The 21,403-nt window shown below is 36.8% G+C and overlaps 1 protein-coding gene across 1 annotated transcript in view; it reads right to left on the bottom strand.

Annotated features, from left to right (window-relative positions):
• Positions 1-21,403, bottom strand: part of FAM83B (family with sequence similarity 83 member B) — a 69,335-nt gene that overhangs the window by 7,018 nt on the left and 40,914 nt on the right. Inside the window, exons 2-3 of the mRNA XM_060111118.1 lie at positions 7,329-7,493; positions 6,507-6,631 (exon numbers count right to left, since the gene is read on the bottom strand). Of these exons, the coding sequence (XP_059967101.1) occupies positions 6,507-6,631; positions 7,329-7,493 (290 nt within the window). The remainder of the gene's footprint in view (positions 1-6,506; positions 6,632-7,328; positions 7,494-21,403) is intronic.

Here is a 21,403-nt window from a genome sequence, read left to right as displayed (position 1 = left end):
AGATTGCTTTGGCTATTCGGGGTCTTTTGTTTCTCCAAACAAATTTTGAAATTTTTTGTTCTTGTTCTGTGTAAAATGCCAGTGGTAGCTTGCTAGGGATTGCATTGAATCTGTAGATTGCTTTGGGTAGTAGAGTCATTTTCACAATATTGATTCTTCCAATTCTAGAACATAGTATATCTCTCCATCTATTTGTATCATCTTTAATTTCTTTCACCAGTGACATAATTTTCTGCATACAGTTCTTTTGTCTCCTTAGGTAGGTTTATTCCTAGATGTTTTATTCTTTTTGTTGCAATGGTAAATGGGAGTGTTTTCTTGGTTTCACTTTCAGATTTTTCAACATTAGTGTATAGGAATGTCAGAGATTTCTGTGTATTTATTTTGTATCCTGCTACTTTACCAAATTCATTGATTAGCTCTAGTAGTTTTCTGGTAGCACTTGTAGGATTCTCTATGTATAGTATCATGTCATCTGCAAACAGTGACAGCTTTACTTCTTCTTTTCCCAATTGGATTCCATTTATTTCCTTTTATTCTCTGATTGCTGTGGCTAAAACTTCCAAAATTATGTTTAATAAGAGTGGTGAGAGTGGGCAACCTTTTGTTGTTCCTGATCTTAGTGGAAATGGTTTCAATTTTTCACCACTGAGGACGATGTTGGCTATGGGTTTGTCATATATGGCCTTTACTGTGTTGAGGAAAGTTCCTTTCTGCAGGGTTTTTATCATAAATTGGTGTTGAATTTTGTCAAAAGCTTTCTCTGCATCTACTGGGATGACCATGTGGTTTTTCTCCTTCAATTTTTTAATATGGTGTATCACAATGATGGATTTTCATATATTGAAGAATCCTTGCATTCCTGGAATAAACCCCACTTGATCATGGTGTATGATCCTCTTAATGTGCTGTTGGATTCTGTTTGCTAGTGTTTTGTTGAGGATTTTTTCATCTATATTCATCTGTGATATTGGCCTGTAGTTTTCTTTCATTGTGACAACCTTGTCTGGTTTTAGTATCGGGGTGATGGTGGCCTCCTAGAATGAGTTTGGGAGTGTTCCTCCCTCTGCTATATTTTGGAAGAGTTTGAGAAGGATAGGTGTTAGCTCTTCCCTAAATGTTTGATAGAATTCGCCTGTGAAGCCATCTGGTCCTGGGCTTTTGTTTGTTGGAAGACTTTTAATCACAGTTTCAGTTTCAGTGCTTGTGATTGGTGTGTTCATATTTTCTATTCCTTCCTGAATCAGTCTTGGCAGGTTGTGCATTTCTAAGAATTTGTCCATTTCTTCCAGGTTGTCCATTTTATTGACATAGGGTTGCTTGTAGTAATCTCTCATGATCTTTTGTATTTTTGCAGTGTCAGTTGTTACTTCATTTTCATTTCTAATTCTTTTGATTTGAGTTTTCTCCCTTTTTTTCTTGATGAGTCTAGCTAATGGGTTATCCATTATTTTTTATCTTCTCAAAGAACTAGTTTTTATTTTTATTGATCTTTGCTATTTTTTCCTTCATTTCTTTTTCATTTATTCCTGATCTGATCTTTATGATTTCTTTCCTTCTGCTAACTTTGGGGATTTTTTTCTTCTTCTTTCTCTAATTGCTTTAGGTGCAAGGTTAGGTTGTTTATTCGAGATGTTTTCTGTTTCTTAAGGTAGGATTGTATTGCTATAAACTTCCCTCTTAGAAGTGCTTTTGCTGCATCCCATATGTTTGGGTCATTGTGTTTCCATTGTAATTTGTTTCTAGGTATTTTTTCATTTCCTATTTGATTTCTCAGTGATCACTTCATTATTAAGTAGTGTATTGTTTAGCCTCCATGTGTTTGTATTTTTTACAGATCTTTTCCTGTAATTGATATGTAGTCTCATAGCATTGTGGTCAGAAAAGATAGTTGATACAATTTCAGCTTTCTTAAATTCACCAAGGCTTGATTTGTGACCCAAGATATGATCTATCCTGGAGAATGTTCCATGAGCACTTGAGAAGAATGTGTATTCTGTTGTTTTTGGAAGGAATGTCCTATAAGTACCACTTAAGTCCATCTTGTTTAATGTATCATTTAAAGCTTGTGTTTTCTTATTTATTTTCATTTTGGATGATCTGTCCATTGGTGAAAGTGGGGTGTTAAAATCCCCTACTATTAATGTCTTACTGTTGATTTCCCCTTTTATGGCTGTTAGTATTTGCCTTATGTATTGAAGTGCTCCTATGTTGGGTGCACAAATATGTACATTTGTTATATCTTCTTCTTGGATCAATCCCTTGATCATTATGAAGTGTCCTTCTTTGTCTCTTCTAATAGTCTTTAGTTTAAAGTCTATTTTGTCTGATATAAGAATTGCTACTCCAGCTTTCTTTTGATTTCCATTTGCATGGAATATCTTTTTCCATTCCCTTACTTTCAGTTTTTATGTGTCTTTAGGTCTGAAGTGGGTCTCTTGAAGACAGCATATACATGGGTCTTGTTTTTGTATCCATTCAGCCAGTCTGTGTCTTTTGGAGGGAGGATTTAATCCATTTACATTTAAGGTAATTATTGATATGTATGTTCCTATCCCATTTTCTTAATTGTTTTGGGTTCGTTATTGTAGGTCTTTTCCTTCTGTTGTGTTTCATGCTTAGAGAAGATCCTTTAGCATTTGGTGTAAAGCTGGTTTTGTGGTGCTGAACTCTCTCAGCTGTTGCTTGTCTGTAATGATTTTAATTTCTCCATGAAATCTGAATGAGATCCTTGCTGGGTAGCGTAATCTTGGTTGTAGATTTTTCTCCTTCATCACTTTATATATGTCCTGCCAGTCCGTTCTGGCTTGCAGAGTTTCTGCTGAATGGTCAGCTGTTAATCTTATGGGGATTCCTTTGTGTGTTATTTGTTGTTTTTTCCTTGCCCTTTTAAAATGTTTTCTTTGTATTTAATTTTTGATAGTTTGGTTAATATGTGTCTTGGCGTGTTTCTCCTTGGATTTATCATGTATGGGACTCTCTGTGCTTCCTGGACTTGATTAACTATTTCCTTTCCCATATTAAGGATGTTTTCAACTATAATCTCTTCAAATATTTTCACAGTCCATTTCTTTTCTTTTTTTTTTTTTTTTGGCAGTACATGGGCCTCTCACTGTAGTGGCCCCTCCAATTGTGAAGCATGGGCTCCAGAATCACAGACCCAATGACCATGGCTCACAGGCCCATCCACTCAGCAACATGTGTGATCCTCCCGGACTGGGCCACAAACCCGCATCCCATGCATCGGCAGGCGGACTCTCAACCACTGCGCCACCAGGGAAGCCCAAAGAGATTTATTTATTTACTTTTTTGTGGTACATGGGCCTCTCACTGCTGTGGCCTCTCCCGTTGCAGAGTACAGGCTCCGGATGCGCAGGCTCGGCGACCATGGCTCACGGACCCAGCCGCTCCATGGCATATGGGATCTTCCCGGACCAGGGCATGAACCCGTGTCCCCTGCATCGGCAGGCAGACTCTCAACCACTGTGCCACCAGGGAAGCCCTTGAGTATTTTTAACTTCATTTGTTGTGTTGTTCATCATTGCTTGTTTCATCTTTAGTTCTTCTAGATCCTTCTTAAATGTTTCTTGCATTTTCTCTATTCTATTTCCAAGATTTTTGATCATCTTTACTATCATTATTCTGAATTCTTTTTCAGGTAGACTGTCTATTTCCTCTTCATTTGTTAGGTCTGGTAGGTTTTTATCTTGCTCCTTCATCTGCTGTGTGATTTTCTGTCTTCTCATTTGGCTTATCTTACTGTGTTTGGGGTCTCCTTCTTGCAGGCTACAGGTTCATAGATCCTGTTGTTTTTGTTGTCTGTCCCCAGTGGCTAAAGTTGGTTCAGTGGGTTGTGTAGACTTCCTGGTTGAGGGTGCCTGTGTTCTGGTGGATGAGGCTGGATCTTGTCTTTCTGGTGGGCAGGTCCACGTCTGGTGGTGTGTTTTGAGGTGTCTGTGGACTTATTATGATTTTAGGCAGCCTCTCTGCTAACGGGTAGGGTTGTGTTCCTGTCTTGCTAGTTGTTTGGCATAGGGTTTCCAGCACTGTAGCTTGCTGGTTGTTGAGTGATCCTGGGTGTTGGTGTTGGTGTTGAGATGGAGATCTCTGGGACATTTTTTCCATTTGGTATTACATGGATCTGGGAGGTCTCTTGTGTACCAGTGTCCTGAAGTTGGTTCTACCAGCTCAGAGGCACAGCACTGACTCCTGGCTGCAGCACCAAGAGCCGTTCATCCACACGGCTCAGAAAGAAAGGGAGAAAAAGTAGAAAGAAAGAAAGAAATAGGATAAAATAAAATAAAGTAAGATGAAATAAAATAATTAAAATAAAAAGTAATTATTAAGAACAATTTTTTAAGTTAAAAAAAAAACGGATGGATAGAACCCTAGGACAAATGGTGAAAGCAAAGCTATACAGACAAAATCTCACACAGAAGCATACACATACACACTCACAAAAAGAGGAAAAGGGGAAAAAATCATAAATCTTGCTCTCAAAGTCCACCTCCTCAATTTGGGATGATTCCTTGTCTATTCAGGTATTCCACTGATGCAGGGTATATCAAGTCGATTGTGGAGATTTAATCCACTGCTCCTGAGGCTGCTGGGAGAGATTTCATTTTCTCTCCTTTGTTCGCACAGTTCCCAGGGTTCAGCTTTGGATTTGGACCCGCCTCTGCATGTAGGTCGCTGGAGGGTGTCTGTTCTTATCTCAGACAGGACAAGGTTAAAGGAGCCACTGATTCGGGGGCTAAAGCTTACTGAGGCTGGGGGGAGGGAGGGGTACAGTATGTGTGGCGAGTCTGTGGTGGCAGAGGCCAGCTTGACGTTGCATCAGCCTGAGGGGCACTGTGCGTTCTCCCGGGGAAGTTGTCCCTGGATCCCGAGACCCTGGCAGTGGCGGGTTGCACAGGCTCCCTGGGAGGGAGGTGTGGATAGTGACCTGTGCTCACACAGAGGCTTCTTGGTGGTGGCAGCAGCAGCCTTAGTGTCTCGCGCCCATCTCTGCCTCTGGATCTCCTTTAAGCAGCACTCTTAATCCCCTCTCCTCATATACCAGGACACAAAGAGGGAAGAAAAAGTCTCTGGCCTCTTCGGCAGGTCCAGACATTTCCCTGGATTCCCTACCAGCTAGCCTTGGTGCACTAACCCCTGCAGGCTGTGTTCATGCCGCCAACCCCAGTCTTCTCCCTGTGATCCGACTGAAGCCTGAGCCTCAGCTCCCAGCCCCACTCAACATGGCGGGTGAACAGACAAGCCTCTTGGGCTGCTGAGTGCCAGTTGGCACCGATCCTCTGTGCAGGAATGTCTCCACTTTGCCCTCCGCACCCCTGTTGCTGTGCTCTCCTCCATGGCTCCAAAGCTTCCCCCTTCTGCCACCCACAGTCTCCGCCCATGAAGGGGCTTCCTAGTGTGTGGAAACCCTTCCTCCTTCACAGCTCCCTCCCACTGGTGCAGGTCCCATCCCTATTCTTTTGTCTCTGTTTATTCTTTTTTCTTTTGCCCTACCCAGGTACGTGGGGAGTTTCTTGCCTTTTGGGAGGTCTGAGGTCTTCTGCGAGCATTCAGTAGGTGTTCTGTAGGAGTTGTTACACGTGTAGATGTATTTCTGATGTATCTGTGGGGAGGAAGGTGATCTCTGTGTCTTATTCTTCCACCATCTTCCCCCTCTCCAGTTCACGTGTTTTTGGTGTTTTTATCTGCCTATTGATATAGCCTTACTGTGTATCCCATTCAGGACCAATGTCTGGAATTTATAAGGGAGTTTGAAGGCAGCACTTTTACTCTGGACCAGCTGGACCTAGACTGGGTTACCAGACCTGAACTGTCTTTTGGCCCTTAACTGTGATGTTTTGGTGTTTTGATGTTTCTAGAACTTCCATTTCATTATTTATAAATTGTAGCTAAAAATAATTGCTTTGCAGAAAAATTGTAAGTACTGGGAATGAAACATAAGAGCCAAGCTAGAACAGAAGTAGATATATTCGATCAGTGGTACCCTAGACAAATTCCAGAGAGTAGATCTGGGGCTGAAAAACCTTGCCTAGTGTCTACCTTTCATTTTAATGCCAGACTGTTCAATGATTTTTCAGTAGTCCTATGATGACAACATGATAATCATCAGAGTCTCAATAATATTAAAATAAGAGCAATCCATTAGGCAGGTTCTTCAAGGTGATACACAGCTTCTATTTTTATGAACAATTATTATGCTTCATACTGTTTTCATAAAGAACAAAAACACTTTTAGCATTATAGAGCTTTATGAAACCTGAGATATAAGTCAACTCTCTCATTTTGGGGAGGAAGAACTTGAAGCCCAAGGAAGTTACGTGACTTGCACAATGACTTCACAGCCAGAACTGAAATTCAAGTTTCCAAGCTTTTCATGCAAGGGTTCTTCTTTTATTTTTAATAAATAACCAAACAGATTACATTAAAACTTGAAACTCATAAATTCTATAAATGATTGATAATACTGGAGGTAAACACAATGATCTTACCTGTAGGAACCATACATAACTTTCTGGCAGTCAATTAACAAAAATTTCTGTTCCATTTTTCCATGAAATTTTGCTCCTGTTTTGGAAAGATAATCTTGGCCTTTTACTGTCCGCACTCGGATATTCTAGAATTGCATGTAAATATAAAGTAAAAATTATGGCTAGAAAGGGGATATTTTGAAAAGTAAAATATGTCATCGTAAAACCTTAGTAACCAAAAAAGTACATATGAAATAATTTTTTTAAAACATATAACAACAACAACAAAAATAGTGAAAAGCACATTTTAAAACACCATCCAAAAAAGAAGTACTCAAGGAAAATGGTCACTTAAAATAATGTATTTTATCATAATTTACATCAGTTACACAGGATGGTTCTATAAGTCACTTAGGGTCTTACTGCAAGAGCCCATTTCAGGTTATAGTAGCATGATAACAAAATAACTAAGATTAAAATCCACCTGTCTTTTAATAAGTCAAACATCACTGAAAACACTATGCTAAACGACTGTGACAAGCAATATCCACTGAATGAAAGATTATCACTCAAGCCAGTCGTTTCAAGGTTGTAAATTAATTATGACTGGCAGCAAAGTTAACACAGAAGCTTAAGTGCCCCACCATCAAGAAAAGCATCCTATAAAACCATCACAAAGATGGTGAAGTCACAGTCTGAAGAGTACAAGGGACCCTTTTTGTGGTCACCACCTTAAATATATGGTGTACATTTAGAGTAATATAATTTAACCTGCCTTACATTCAATGACTGAGATAAAGATAAAATAGTTGAAGAAAACAAAACAAAGCATGAAATATTTACTCTGAAACGTTGAACTTGACAGCCCTGTTTCTCGGTCATACTTAGGAAATGATTAAAGTTTGACTCATCAAGCAGAATGTACACAGATATCCCTCTAGTTGATGCCTCCACTATTTCTTTGAAAATGTCCACGTCTGTAAATATGTCCATCACTAAAGCAATGACCTGTTAAAGATAAGAATATGAAACAATTTTAGATACCCAATAGAGAAAGAACTAGAAATTGCTTGCTTTCAGGAAAAATTGGACAAAATAGAAAATAGTTCAATGCATAATATATATATATATTTATATATAAACGTATACACAAATATTTGTGCAGTTTTCTAAAATAGAAGATAGAAAAGTATATTGAAAATAAACAAACTATATACATATTTGTAACACTAAGTAATTTCATACTAGCTTTAAGTCAAAGGGAATCTTCATTTCAGTAGAATGTTGAGTGAAGGGCAGATCCAAATCACGGCAATCAAGGTTGCCTGTCGGGTGAATGGAGGGGACAGGTAGATAGAGGGTAGAAATTGGTGCTACAGTTTTCATGGGAAATATTTTCAGGGAAAAGCAAGATTTCTGTAACTAGTTAAGAATAAAAGTCTTGGAGAACTAAGACAGAGAAAAAGAATCTAGAAATAGAAATATAGCTAAGAAAGGACCAAAGATAAGAAACGGGATAAGAAGATTTGAAGACCAGAAAATTAAATACATATGCTTAAAATTAGCTTAGCAGACAGAACAAGTAAAAGAAAACAAAATGGATAAAAAGATATGATTAAAAAGGTAAATGCAGAGAGAAATATCCTAAGGAACAGGCCCCTAAAATGGAGACAGTCCAAGTTAACTGTTGGAAACAGAACCATTATTGCCTTTGAGAAGCAGCGGGAGTGAAATGATGCTGAAAGAAAGGGAAATCATTCGACTGACTATATGCCAGATGAGAAGGACAGAAGCCCTGCCCTTTGTGAAGCTTACAAAGTGGGGGAAGAAACCACAAGCAATACAGAGAAGAGGTAAATTATGTGATAAGCTATAAGATGATGTTTACTGGGAAAAAATTAGAGCAGGATAAGGGGGATTCACAGTTCTCTGGAAATTAAGAAGTAGGGGTTTGGGGCTTTCATGGTAAGCCTCTCTGAGAAAATGTCCTTTGAGGCAGTCCTCAAGATGGATATCCCGAGGAAGCATGTCCCAGGCATGGGGACCCAGCAATGCAAAGTCCTATATCAGGTTCAAGTAACTGAAAGGGCAGAAATAAAACAAGAAAGGGAGAAACTAATCACAACGCCTTGAAGGCATTATAAATCCTTCAGTGGTTTTTCCTGAATAAGAGTGTAAGCTGTTGAGGGTTATTATTGAAGTAATAATATGGTCTCATTTATGTTAGAAAAAGATTGTTCAGGCTACTGTGATAAGAACAGACTTTAAGGCTGGAAGGCAGGGTGGAAACAGGGAGGCCAGTTAGAACTATTGAAGCAATTCCAGTGGGAGGTGATGGTGGCCAGGACCAGATGGTACTGGTATCAGCCACTATCAGTGATGAGGAGAAATCGTCAGCACTGGCTATTTTGAGCCAAAAGGACTTCTAGATGGACGGAATATGGGATGTGTGAGAAAGAGGGGGAAAAAGAGGATGACTCTAAGATTTTTCAGCTCACCAACCTGAAGGACAGAGTTGTCATCAGCTGAGATAGGGGAGGGTACAGCTACACTAAATTTTAGGTAAAAGACTGAAAAGGCAAGTTAAGTTTGAGGGACTTCAATATTCAAGTGTTATAGGGAGGTCTAGGCCAGAGCTGTCAACTGGGTGTTGTAGTGTAGAGATGACAATTAAATCCAAGTCATCCAGGGAGATTGGATGAATAGTTAGGATATCTAGTACAAGAGGGGCTAGCAAAGGAAGACTAAAAGAAGGGGTATCCTGAGAGGCAAGTTAAGACAGGGTATCAAGAAGAAGGGTGTCCTCAAGAGTGTCATACCCTACTGCAAGGTCAAGTGACATGAGGATTAAGCATTCATCAGATTTAGTAATATACAGGTAATTGATGGCATCACAGTGTAGTTTTAGTGGAGTGGTGAGAGCAAAAGCTTTCTTGGGAGGTGTTTAATAGGGTTTGAGAGGACAAAGTATATTAAAAGAGCCTAGGAGTGCTATATAGAATGCTAACTTTAAATGACAGTTATAAACACACTTATTTACCCTCTTTGTGTAAACATTCCCTGCAACATTTATGTGTATGGTTTTTATCAATCTTTGTGGTTTTCCAAACTGGTGTACAGTCAGTATAATTATTAGAAAGCAGACTTCTTTTTAATTAAACATATTTCATTACAATAATTAGTCTGTGTACTCATTAAGTAGAATTATCTATCATTTTCTTCTAAACACTGGATTTGTTTCACAGCCCTAAACTCTCTCAGGGATCCTCCCACACCAAGTACTTATTAACCTCAGATACTGAAAGTTATCTGCAGGTATAGGTAACTCTTTTTGAGTAATCTGGCTACGGTGAGAAGCAGAAAAATAGAGCAGTAGCTGTGGGTAAAGCTGGGTCAAGAGAAGTTGTATTTTTTGTTTTGTTTTAAGGTGAGAGAAATAACAGCAGGTCTGTGTGCTAATGAAATGCTCTAGTAAAGAGTGAAAATCAGTGATGCAAGAGATGGTGGGAGGTGGGATGGGGAAACAAGGGATTTCTGGAGGAAGGTTTTTGAGCAGGCAATAAAAGACAGGATCTAGTGCAAAAAGATAATTAGAGCACAGGGAATAAAGATCTGCAAAAGATCATTGTACTACCAAGCCAGAAGGCCAGGTACAAGGTGCAGGTGCTGGTGGAAGTACAGATGTGGAGGGGCTATGGATGTTCTCCTCTGAATAACGCCACTTTCTCAGTGAAATGGGAGGCAAGGTCTTCAACTGAGAAGACCTTGGATTATGGAAGATACATTAGCGGTATGAGGAAAGGGGGTTAAGTAGTCAGCTAGGAGGGTAGAAGAGGGAACGGACTACAGAATAGAGTGTGACTGCAGGGTGGCATTAAGGACCCACCAAGTCATACATTTAAAATCAGACCAGTCAATGTGGTTGAGAGCTATTCTCTCTCACCAAGGAACAAAAATTGTCAAGAAATGAGAAGGAAAGAAATGCCCTGGGAATAGACACATGGCAACGACAGCTAGGATAATATACTGGATACATTGCAAGTATGTCATAACATGAAGAAGGTCATGGATAATATATGATTTAATCCAATAAGATGTTAGAACAAAATACTGGGCCATGTTCAAATTATACAAGATGATGACATTGTTTAAACTACCAGTGAAATATACTTCAGTCAGATTTTCTTCAGGAAGAACAATTTCAATCACTCTAATGGCCTCATGTGATCCTTTCCTTATTTATAAATGGTATGAGGTGGCAGGAGAAGGGAGAAGCTAGTTAGAACAGCCTCACCTGTGTCTTGTGCATATTCTCTATAAAATAGAACGTGAAAAACCTTCAATCACATCCACAATTATTAATGAATGCATTTATATACAATAATGAGTGATGTCATGGTGTATGGACATTGAGATAAAGAAATGAAAATGTCCATTTTATAAACTTATTTTACAAAATAACTAAAAAAACCCCATATGTCTGGAGCAGTCTAGCACTAATTTTTTTTTAACTAGAAAGGAATTTTTTAAAATAAAGAAACATCATTATACTACATGGTATTCTTTGTAAAAAATTAATCAGTATATCTAAAGAATTTATTTTTAATTTGTCTGATAGTCTCCTGTAACAAATTACTTGAGACTTTGGAAATGAACAAAAACTCATGACCAGATAAATAAAGGGTTTTGTTCCTAAAAAGTAATTGAAGTCACTCAGCCAATGGAAGATTCTAGCACATAAAAGGTAGAACAAATGACAGTCCCTCTTGCATGACAGATAACACAATGCATCAGGATCTGGGAGACCAGATTACACATCTTTGACAAGTTTATGTGATATCAATGGAGTCAGGTACTTTATCAGGATTTCTGGTTCCCAGCACCCAGTAGATATCTTGAAAACTTATATAAAGTCTACAGAAAATTTCAGCTGTGCCAAGAAAGGCAAAATAAAATGTAGTTTTTTTTTTTAAATTTAATAGTGGGTTACATTCATGGAAAGGAATGATAATTAGAAATGAGGTATGTCAAACCTGATCTGAAGGCGTTACACTCCCAGCTAGTTAACTAAATCACACTGTGCTGTAGAAATAACCACAATGACTATATATAATGAAATAAAAATGATATACCTGATTAGTATAAGGCTTTTCAAAATGTACATTAATTGATTTCATAAGTCAATACAGAAATCAGTTACATTAAATGGTATTCATTAAACTACCATGTTATATAATTTTAAACTTCTTCTCTTGTTTCTTCATTAATTACTGTTTTATTCTTGTTTGATAAATTGAAAAAGTAAACAAACAAATGCATTCATCAGCAACATGAGACTTAGAAAACTTTCAGGAAGATATTCTGAGTGACTTTTAAGATTTGAGTGAAACTTTTCATCTTTTAGTAGTTTCAGAGAAACTGATGCAAGGATATGAGTTTCCACTTATATTTCTCACAGTAGTAAATTTTCCTGAAGTGACCTGGCCACACTGAACTAAAATAATATTAAAATTGAATATTAAAATAATATAAACAGTGACAATAAATTTATGATAACTTCATATTCATGATACAATTTAAGCTCATTTAGGAAAGTAAATAATGAGTTGTTATGTAATTCAGAGAAAGGGGAGAAAAAGCTCTAAATGTACATGGTTGTTAGGGTGGCTTCCCAGTAGAATGAAATATACTACCAGGGCTTCATGAATAAGCCTTAAATAATGAATAAAGATTATTTTTAACCATCCAAGCTGGAAGACTAGCATTATAGAAATAGAGGCAAAAATTAGAATGATGGTAACAGTAATATTTTAATAAACGTTTATTGAATTAACCTAAAGTTAAACACAAAGATTATCACACTTATGAATACGGAACAAATTTACTTAGGATTTATCTGCATAACTGCTATGAAGGATCTTGAAAATCTGACACATGTTTAGATTTGATCTTGCAAGCAATATAAATCCTGAAGAGGAAAATATGTGCACAAAATAGTATCTTGGGAAAATGTATCTGATAGCAAAATTCATATTGAAAATATCTAAATTCTAATGACTCATATTGACTAAAGAGGATCATGAAGCCCTCTTTTTATGGTAATGTTATAAGTGCAGTGAAATATTTTTTAAAATGTGAGGTAGAAACCAATGACAAGAAAAATGAAAAGTATGATAGATTTGATAGAAAATGTTCATCACAATATTGACACTGAATTACTTGCATTTCCTTAGAAATATGGCTCACCATCTTCAGAATTTTAATTTTGAAACCCATACTGTTTTTTCCACTATAATCCATTAAGATAGAACACTATTAGCAATATGATTTTATATGACCTAGATACTGAAAGAAATGTAAGTACACCTTGGGTTAATGATCTATAGTCACAGAACTGTCAGTATTACCCTCAAAATTGAAAAAGTGAATATTATACCTTTTATGCTTCAAACTACTATGCACCATTTGAAAGAATTTGGACTTCCTTAGTAATTGCCTACATATATACAGGAAGATTTACCTTTTTCCAACAGAAGGAACGCTAATAAGGAGTTCAAATTAAAAAAAATCAACAAAGCTTTTTAATAACCATATCTATAATAAAATTCAACACAACTAGAAAACCTTAAGAACTGAGTAATAGAAATCAAGGGAAATGATCACTTAGGAAATATATATCTCTGAGTCTGTAATGCCTGTTAAAAGCAATGTGCTAAATGGATTTCAGAAAAAAGAGAGCCCGATATTAAGAATAAGTGCTTTTGTTCCTTATCCTTCTGCAGCTTAAATAAAAGTATCCATTTTCATATATAATATACTGTATGCACTATAATATTGTTTAGTAAGTTTAAGCTTTACATAATGAATGCCATCACTTTTGTACATATATAAGCATCTATACTAGTAGCTAAATTGATATCAACTGGTTTGGTCTGCCATAAATTGTGTAACTTTTGGAAAGTCAGTGAAATGATTCTGAGTCTCACTGACCTCTATTATATATTAAATAAATCACAGACGATCGTGTGTACTAAATTCTAAAATTCTTTGTTTCAGTAACTATTCATTCACTCCCAATTACCCAACAATTGGATTAAAACATGCATTGTACTTAGCTTGTAAAAATCTCACCAACCACTACCTGGTGAAAGTGAAAAACAAACAAGCAAAAATCCTGGGTATTGTACTAAAATTCAATAGAAGATGTAAGGGGGAATGTTTGGGCTGTGTTATGGCTACAATATAAATCTGTAGAAGTAGTACATACGTTTGACAACTCAGAAGTGTTGCATAATTATTGATATTTCCCTCCCTTTCTGCATTGTGCTACATGATTGAAAGTACTTATACACCGGTATTATGGACTGAATGTTTGCATCTTCCAAAAATGCATATTTTGAAATCCTGAACAGGCTTAAAAAAAAAAAAAAAAAAAAACAGCAAGAAGAGCCATAGTCTTTTTAGTGATTTCACAGTTCAGCCCTCTTACAAGTTCTCATTTCCCCAGCACTTCCAAAAAGTGACTTCTCCTGAAACTTGGCCTTACAAGGGTTCTGAGCATGGCCCCCCAAGCCAAGGTGTCAGAATCTAGATCTTGGCAAACTGACCAAAGTAACTTGGTTTCCTGAGACTCTTAGGAGATCTCCTATAACCTGTAGCATAACTATCTATTGGCTTGGAATAACTATTATCTTATCTAAATTTTTCCAATATAAAGGGATGTCTGTCAGGAAGAAAGGAGTGAAGGGCACTGCAGGTGGAAAGATAAAGAGGGAAGAAAGGAATAAGAATCTATTACTAGTTGTGTTGGGAAAATTGTAGAGTAGCACTTAAAGGGAAGGAAATGTTTGGGTAACAGGAGCTGAAGTATTAGGAATACTCACCAGGAATAGCATTAGAACCCATTTTGCTGGGACATAGAAATCTGCTGAGGAGGAGTTAGCCATAAGGCTAGAAAGATTAGAAAGGTCAATTTGGCCAAGATTGTAGAGGGCAGCCCTTGCACGCCAGGCTAACTACAGATTCCATAAGGCACAATGGGGAAGGATGTAAAGCTTTTCGCCAAAGAATTATGTGATTGGAAAAATAATTAAGAAGATTAACATGTTAGTATATATGGGATGAGTGAGAAACTGGAACATCTACCAGTAAGTAGAGGAGTTAGGAGGTTTCAATCCTTATGCAGCATGAATGTGTAAGATCCCAATGTGAATGAAGGCAGCAGGAATAGAAAGAAGGGATGGAGGTAAAGCTGCAAAGGATGACTTGACAAGACTCAGTGGCTGAGTGCTTGAGAAAGACAACAGAGAGAGGCTAGTCAGGGCTCATCAGGTATTAGAGACCTAAATTACATGGAGAATTATTGTACCATTATAAGAAAATTTAAAATTTGAAAGGAGTATTTGTATATAAGGAAATTCAAAACAACGTGATAAACACCATGCTACATGCTAAAATGTTGTACTCTTTGTTTTTTCCTATCTACCTATTTATCTATTCATCCATCCTTTCATCTATGCTTTTTTTTTAATTAGCCATTGAAACTTAAGTGTTTTTAGGCATACAGGAAAAGTTGGGTGGACATCAAAGGAATAAAATAGGAAAGAGGTAATACAGTTGATGGCATACAATCTCGGTGGAGTCAGAATGGGATGGCATGAGCAGAGGAGGAAGAGTTTGCCTTAGAATTAGGTTCTACGGATGTGCTAAGACTACAGGGAAGAAGAGAATGAGTACTAACTGCAAGAAAAGTTTTGATGGTGTATAGGGTATTGTGAGAGGAGGAAAGGGAAACAGATTAGGTGACTGTCACTGGATGCCCTCAGCATACACTTCATGATTGGAGGTAAAGACTTCCTCTGGGGCTGTGGTCAGTGAAGGCTCAGACTGTGGGCTTGCATGGGAATGAATAAGGTCCAGAACAGTTGCTCTGAGGAATACAGTACAGAGTTAACAGGAAATTCAAAGTTATGCAGTATAACAGTGAGAGGCCAAATGAACTTTTTTTTTAATGTAAACTTGAAATTGACTTTTTAGCAAGTTTTTGAGAAATTTTCCATCAACATTCAACAAATGTCAAAAGACATTTAGGTAACAGAGAAATTTCAATACTGACTAGGTATTTAATAATAATGCGTGTTTAAGGTTTGATAATTTATTCTCTTTAAAAAGCCCTTTTTTTTAGAGAATTATATTGAAGCAATTACAGATGAAATGAAATAATCTGTTACATGTGATTTTCTTCAACTTAATTCAGCAGCAGTGGGGGACACGGAGGAAACAAAATTGAACACAAGTTGATAATTAATGAAACAGGGTGGTGGGTACATGAGGAATCATTATATTCTCTCTTCTTTTATATACGTTTGAACGTTTCCAAAGCTAGATGATAAGTAATCAAGAAACTATCTAAACGTTCACTCCATCCATCGTATGCCTTTTTCTCACTCTTTTCTATTTTTATCTTTTTAGCTAAGATATCATCCTTGCTAAATTTCCCCTTTATTTTTGTACTCCTTCTTCCTAAGTCACTCTTCAGTGTTTCCTTTACTTTCACAAATATCTGTCCCTACATATCTCTCTGATTCTGTCATTTTTCTAGCGAGGTGAACTAAGAGAAGAACATAAACTTTTTGAGCCTCAAATTTCTCATCTATAAAATCAAGTGAATAACTCCTATTCTGTAGGATTGTTGGGAAAATTGAGATGTTGTATATCAAGTCTGTAATAAGTGGCCCATGGTATAGGATGTTACATAGTATAAGAACATGACAAAGGATCACTGAATAGTTGTTACTATTAATAAAAATGTGGGTGATAACAGAGTTTGAATAATAGACATTTTGTTATATTTGAAGAAAATTTTATAGTCCCTAATTTAAAGAGATTAGTAAAGTATTTCACATGTTTCAAGCCATTATTTTCTTAATTTATAGCATTGGCCTTAACCAAATATTCCCCAATAATTAAAACAACAATTACAACAAAACAGAACAAAACTTTCTCTTCATGTTTTAAGAGGCTGCATTATTTACTTGAGCAATAACTGTGTTACTTTAATGTCAACAATTAATTAACCTGACAAAAAAATCAAACGTACCACATGGCAAAAATACCACAGGTCCTACTTATTCAATAGTAATTTCCATCTGGATAAGAAACTTGAATATCAAGGTATCAAGGAGTTACACAAAAGTTATGAAATATTGCAGTAGCATTTTTGCATTTAGTATGTCTTTCCTATGTCTTTATAGTCAAGTTATATGCACCTAATCCTCTGTTTATTTAACTCTACTACTCTCTTTTCTCTCTTGGATATTTTTTTTCACCACTAGCTTCTGAGAATTGTGTATTATTTTTCACTTTAGATGCCTGAAAGTTGAAAGGACACATACCTTTGGTGGTAGGGAAGAGTCATTCTAAAAGCTAAGAGACAGGGGAAATAATTTAATATTCAGGGGCTCATCAAGCTAAATTGAAAAACGTTAACCGCATTACCTAGAATATTTCCTGAATAATCCCTCTCCCAGGTTTCTTAAGTATTTTGAACACCTAATGATACTCCAGGTTTCTTAAGTATTTTGAACACCTAATGATACTCATTCTCCTCAGATAAACAATATACAGGCACAAAACAGCAAATGTTTTTCAACTGGGCTACAGAAACAAGATGCAGGTTTCCTATTTTACTAGCAACTATGTTATTTTCAAGTCTTCATTAATATGATTAAAATCTCTTTGTGAGAATCTTCCCTTTCTCTGCTGAGAAAATTCTAAAGTATAATTTATTTATTTTCCTTATATAAGTTCAGAAGAAGGAACTTGTCAGAATTCTAGGTTGAAAGTCTGTTTCACTTTATTACATATTTTATATCTGAAATTTGAGGTTTTATCAAAAGGAAACTGTCTTTATCAAAAGCTGAAATAGTCACATTTATTCCAAACATTTTTATTAACTTAAACCAAATTGTTTTATCTGTAAAATTAAGGAAGGTACATGTCCTTACATATCACCCTTGATTAATATTCTACATAAATATGTTATTGAAAAATAAAATGTTTCATATAACTATATCCTCAAGCAGCTGGTAAAGCTATAGATTTTGGCAAAATGGAAATTAATGATTAAAGAAGAGGAATAGAATGAGATGAGGACAAAAGAGGAGAAAAACTATACAAAAATTCTCTTGGAGTAATACATTAAATTTGGTTCTTATACCAAATTTGGAAAATGACATTTGAAAAGTCATTTAAACTCTAAGTATTTCCAAAGGCCAAATAATTTCATCTTTTACATATAAGGACACAAATAATATTAAAAATGTACTTCCATTCTAACAAAATTCAAGTTGGAGTTTCAATCTGGGCCAGTGAAATATTTTTGAAACAACTTAAATATGTCTGTAATTTGGGTTTCTTGAGACTTAATTTTTGAAAATAGATCAAATGGCAAAAGAAAAGTACACTGGATAAGCATTAAAACATTCAGATAAAGAAAAAATATATCCAAATCTTTTTTTTTTTTTTTTTTTTTTGCGGTATGCGGGCCTCTCACTGTTGTGGCCTCCCCCGTTGCAGAGCACAGGCTCCGGACGCGCAGGCTCAGCGGCCATGGCTCACGGGCCCAGCCGCTCCGCGGCATATGAGATCCTCCCAGACCGGGGCACGAACCCATATCCCCTGCATCGGCAGGCGGACTCTCAACCACTTGCACCACCAGGGAGGCCCCCAAATCTTTAAAATATGAAGCAGTTCAGTAAGAAATCTAAACTTAAGCTTTTATTATTGAGCTGATCAAAGGCAACAGAAAGCCTGTGGATTGATAAGGAGACCAAAGGAATCTGTCATCTGAGAAGAGTGTAGAAAAGGGGTATGCAGAACGCTCTCGTGAATTTAATGATCTGATAGGAGGGAACACTGTCAATGACCTATTTAGTTTCAAATTAAATTAAATTAAATTAAAGAAATTAAAGTTTCATGAACATCTAGAAAAGATTTCCAACCACACTTTCTCAGATAGGCTAATTATTCAGTTAAAAGATCATCTCACATTTTTTTTTAGACATAATGCTAGATTACTCTTTTTTACTTTGAAATCAAACTTCCTAAGTAAAATTTAGGAGCATTTCTTTCAATTCTAGTATCTGGATCAGAAAGTAAACTAACAAGTGGTTAGCAACATTCCTATGACATGAAAAAAATGTGTAAAATATTTTTCATAATTAGACACACACACATGGGGAGGGGAGAGGGAGACAGAGAGAGAGAGTGATTGATTATCTGTCTCGTTCTCTCTACCTCCAGGGGAAAAATTACAAAAAAACAGACTAAGAAAGGGAAAATTGCAACAATTTCACAATTATGCCAGGGACAATGGCATTTTCTTTTCTTCTTGGTATATACATAATTTTTACAAAACTGACATTATTTATGTAATGTGTATGCCATATATTTGTCATTCTAGAATATTCTCCTATTAACAAACTGTCATAACATCACATGTTCAGAAAAGACAGTTCTCCAAAGCAGTGTGAAGAATGTAGTCTGAACACAGAAGGACCGACTAGGAATCTGCTGCAAAGGTCCAGAACCTGATTGGCAAAGTAGGTTATATCATCCAGAGGTCTGCCAAGAAAATATATTTCCCTAAGAGTTTTCAGTGTTGAGAAATTAATGAAAATATTTACAGAAGTGTGGGTACGGTTAACGGAACTGACTATAGAGACAAACAGGGAGAGAGCAAGAGAAAAACAAACAGCAAATAAACTTCTCTCCTGCTGGTGTTCACTCTCCTGCTGGCACCTCCCACTGAGCATTGTTTCCTGATCAGGGAGGAGGTGGCAAGGACACCCAGGTGATGCAGTCTATGGCATCAGCATTTGAAAAGCAAAGAGGGGCAGAGAAAGGTGGAAAACAGATCTGGGGTGGGTGGGGATAGAGGATAATGTACTCAGGGATGTAGAATGGAGGCCAGGTTTCAGAGATATTTAAGAAGTAGGCGGCAAAAATACAATGTGACCGGCAGCTGGATGGTGGGGTCATGAGTAGAATATACTTCCGGATAACTTCCAGATTTCTGGATTGAATGACTGACTGGTTGGTGTAGTCAATGACAGACACAGGCAGTTGGGAGGTTGGAAAGGAGGAGGCTGGCTTTGGGTCTATTGAGTGTCAGTCATCTCTGACACATGGAAACCCTTACAGGCTGTGGGTTGTCAGGGTCTGGGATTCAGGAGAAAGCTTCTGGCCTCCAATGTTACAAATTTCCAGCCATCATTCAGACTATTTAAAAATATGTAATTTATAGAATCAAATGTAAATTCCTTACAATGGCATGCAAGGTCTATCACAATCTGAATGCCTTTTCTTCTTCGTTTCATGCTTCACTCCATCTTCCATGCATCCCACTCTGATGGCCACGTGCTTTCACATCATGCTTGTGCAGTTCCTTTTGTCTAAACTCCCATGTTCTCCTTCTTTATGAAAATCCAATTCATCTCTCAAGGCCTAGCTTACCTGCAGACATCTTTCACAAAGCCTCTGCTAATTCCCTGAGCCTAAATAAACGGCATCCCAACTTATGCTCCATCTATGGTGTTTAATACATTTAGCATAGCATTTATTTCATCAGCCTTGTGGCTCACTTATTACTTTCAAGGGAGTAATAAACTAGTGGAGGGTGGGGAAAATACACCTTAGTCATTTTGTATCCCCATCAACTTAACAATACAACTCAATAAAATTTATTAAATTATTCATGTTTTCTCTAAAGCATCAAATACTGTTATTTTCAAATAGTAAACAAGCAAATTTAAAAATGAATATTTACAGTTCTAATTTGAATTCCTAAAGATTCCTATCATTTTCTAAATAAAGCACTGTCTCAGAAATCTTTCATGGTACTTTTCATTTACAATTTACCAAGTCTGGGAAGGAGGTGGGTTGGAACACATGGACTGATGTTATTACTGTGTTTGCTGGTCTTCTGTTACTGGGCAATATTTTATGTATGTACACCTGTATGAAATAGCAAGATGACTCATGAAGATCATCTGCCTGCTATTCAAATGAACTATGTCCTGAAATCTATCCTAAATGGCACAGATAATAAAGGTAGAAATCACGGGTCCTAGTAAGTGCAGAATAATAACATTTGCACTGTGGAAGGTGTTAGTAAGAATCATCTTTCTCAAAATGGCTCATTTGAGTTGGGCTGGATAAATAGTATTTCACACGAGTGACATCAGCAACAAAAAGTTAAAGATCATGGAAACTAAAGTATTTATTTAAGATCACACAGTAAATGATGAAACAATGGCTAGAACTGATTTTCTTCTAGTTCAGTACTCTGCCATCAGGCCATATGCCCCCAGACCCTGCCTGAATCAGGGGAAAATGTGTATACCTGAGGAGGTTCAAGAACTTGGTTCCAGACCATCTCTTTTGGTAGAATCCAGTTTGGTCCCAGAGGTGTGGTTAATTTCTGTGAAAATGATGCTCTATTTTAACTATATAATGTTAAATAAACATTTTAAAAAGTAAAAAAAAAATAGTGAGAGGCAAAGAACAGTTTGATGCAGGGTTCCATTCTTGAAATACAACTTTACCCCATGTTCTGAATCTTGTCTAAAAGTTCTGACAATCTCCATAATATTATCATTGGGTTAAGCTAGTATTAAATTCTACTTTGTCTCTACAGTCTATCTCGAGCTATATCTGAGCCACTATGGGATAGAATCTTAATCTGAGAGGTTCTACTCCAAATGTATATAAAACCCACCTCACACCTGTCAGAATGGCTATCATCAAAAAAACAAGTTAATAAGTGTTAGTGAAGATGTGGAGAGAAGGGAACCCTCATGCACCATTGGTGGGAATGTAAATTAGTGCAACCACTATGGAAAACAGTATGGAGACTC

Source organism: Mesoplodon densirostris, chromosome 10, assembly GCF_025265405.1.
Source record: "Mesoplodon densirostris isolate mMesDen1 chromosome 10, mMesDen1 primary haplotype, whole genome shotgun sequence".
In the NCBI taxonomy this organism is placed as follows: Eukaryota; Metazoa; Chordata; class Mammalia; order Artiodactyla; family Ziphiidae; genus Mesoplodon; species Mesoplodon densirostris.
The sequence above is the reverse complement of the archived record's forward strand: the minus strand, read 5'-3'. Positions and strand labels throughout refer to the sequence as shown.